The sequence below is a fragment of the Trichinella spiralis genome (genome assembly GCF_000181795.1).
Source record: "Trichinella spiralis strain ISS 195 chromosome Unknown Scfld500, whole genome shotgun sequence".
Taxonomy (NCBI): domain Eukaryota; kingdom Metazoa; phylum Nematoda; class Enoplea; order Trichinellida; family Trichinellidae; genus Trichinella; species Trichinella spiralis.
The window spans coordinates 1-1856 of NW_003527439.1; the positions used below are offsets into that span (position 1 = coordinate 1).

Here is a 1856-nt window from a genome sequence, read left to right on the forward strand (position 1 = left end):
ATCAGTGCATGACAGTTATGCTATCAGTGATTCTACCGCAGAGATTGGTAAATATGCTGCTGGGCACAGACAGTTTTATTCTGCGATGTAGTAACAAGAAAAAAAGATTCTCATGATCTATTATTATCATAATATTGATTAATTGATTGATGCCATTGCATGTATGGTATGTATACATTTAATATTTATCTTATCTTGAAAATTTTTTTCTTTTTTAGCTTCAATCTTTATATATTCTTGCTCTTCTATTCTTGCTTTATTTATTGTACAGTTTTTTATTCGTATGCATCGCAGACGAAAAAAATGGATAAGGTTTGTTCTTTGGTGAGAGAAAGAGAGTATTTGAAAATACATTTTTACTTGAATAAATTGCAAAGAAATGTATAGTCAAATTTCGTTCGAATTTACCACTAATCACTGGAGAACAAGAAGAAGAACTATGCCGTCAAAAAAACACAAAGTGCATTCAATTTAAGTTCAGCTCTACTCGAATTATCACAATTGATTGATTGGTGGGGTTGGTGGCTCTACGCTGTCGAAGAAGAATCCGCACACGCTGCTACTTTAATATATAACAGTAGCAGTAGCAGTAGTACAGCAAAAACTAAAAAAGCAGTGAAAAAATTCATCTGAAAAATTGATCATCGTTATAGATGAAAATCAGAAAAGATTTTTGAAAAAAATGACTGCAACCACACCCACGAGAAAAGCTATCTAGCTGCGTCGTCTGTCAATCAAACAAATGAAGTTCACATAATTAATTACTTGGCAAAGCGTATTATTATTATTATAGTTCTTTTAGTATAAAATTCATTCCATTCATCTAGAAGCAGAATCGACTGGACTATTATTATTGGACTGAAATCCAGTCAGTATATGTTCATCATCATCGTCATCCTTGCAACGGTTGTGATTCAAGTAAGCCGGTGGTGAAGATGCGCACCATGAATTCGCCTTCTTCGTTCGGCTGATATGTGCTCGGTATTAGCACGTAATTTCCAGGCGGAAGACGAAATCGACCGCACACTTCTCTCACATTGATAAACACTGGACTTCGTGCGCAAGATTTCATATTTGCCAATTGACTCCAGTTCAATGGGGAATCATTACTGTCAGCCTGAAATGTGAAAAGTTTAAATTATTTCCAAGAAAGCAAACAGAGGAAAAACCTCTCAGATACTTCAAAAAACAGCAAATCCAATTGGCAGCACATCCACCCCTTTGCAACGCAATTCTCTTCTGTATTTCTGCAACACGCCGAACACACAAGTGCACAAATCGTCCTGATCATTTGGATCCGCGTCGGTGAGAGGATTCCATACTGCGGGATTCATGGGCAAAAGTTTCTATATTTATAATGCATCAAATTTTAAATATACACCAAAAGTTCATTTTCAGTTCAAACTTTTTACTCAAACAACCCGCACACTAACATAACACTAACCTGACTAAGTTTTTGGTTTGGTTGGCTGGTTCTTGGTAACTTGGAGCGGGGTCGGGTTCAAAAAACATTCCAATGGAATTTAACCCCTCCTCCATTCCATTTCCTGGAGCAGTACAGGAAGAGGACTCGGTACTCGGAATTCAGTAAGAAACTAACTCCAAGTAAAAATCCACTTTAACCGGGTTAGCGACAGTAACGAATTAAATGTCGGGGGAAAAAATGCCATTCCTTTCGGGCAAAATTCGATTAGAAAGAACCCAGGGTTAAAACTGTTTCATACCATAATCTGGGTTTTATCTGTTCTATTTTTAAAAAGAAAAGCACATACTTGGGAAATTTTTGCAACCACCAGCCGACTGTCCCTTGTAGCCATGCGCCGTGATGAAACACTGGTATTCCATTTTTCCCCATG

At 37.1% G+C, this 1856-nt stretch overlaps 1 protein-coding gene across 1 annotated transcript; it reads left to right on the top strand.

The window, feature by feature from the left end:
• The first annotated feature begins 53 nt into the window (after positions 1–53).
• On the top strand, positions 54–1309 carry Tsp_14890 (hypothetical protein). Its single transcript, XM_003370805.1, has 5 exons — positions 54–72; positions 219–312; positions 477–615; positions 828–961; positions 1003–1309. Exons 1-5 carry the CDS (start codon positions 54–56, stop codon positions 1307–1309), a joined length of 693 nt encoding a protein of 230 aa, XP_003370853.1.
• Positions 1310–1856: the final 547 nt, after the last annotated feature.

Excerpts from the sequence above, each read along its gene's own strand:
- Tsp_14890 (XM_003370805.1), top strand. Across the intron at positions 313-476 it reads AGACGAAAAAAATGGATAAG|TTCAGCTCTACTCGAATTAT; the intron begins GTTTGTTCTTTG and ends ATTCAATTTAAG. Across the intron at positions 616-827 it reads CAGCAAAAACTAAAAAAGCA|AAGCAGAATCGACTGGACTA; the intron begins GTGAAAAAATTC and ends CCATTCATCTAG.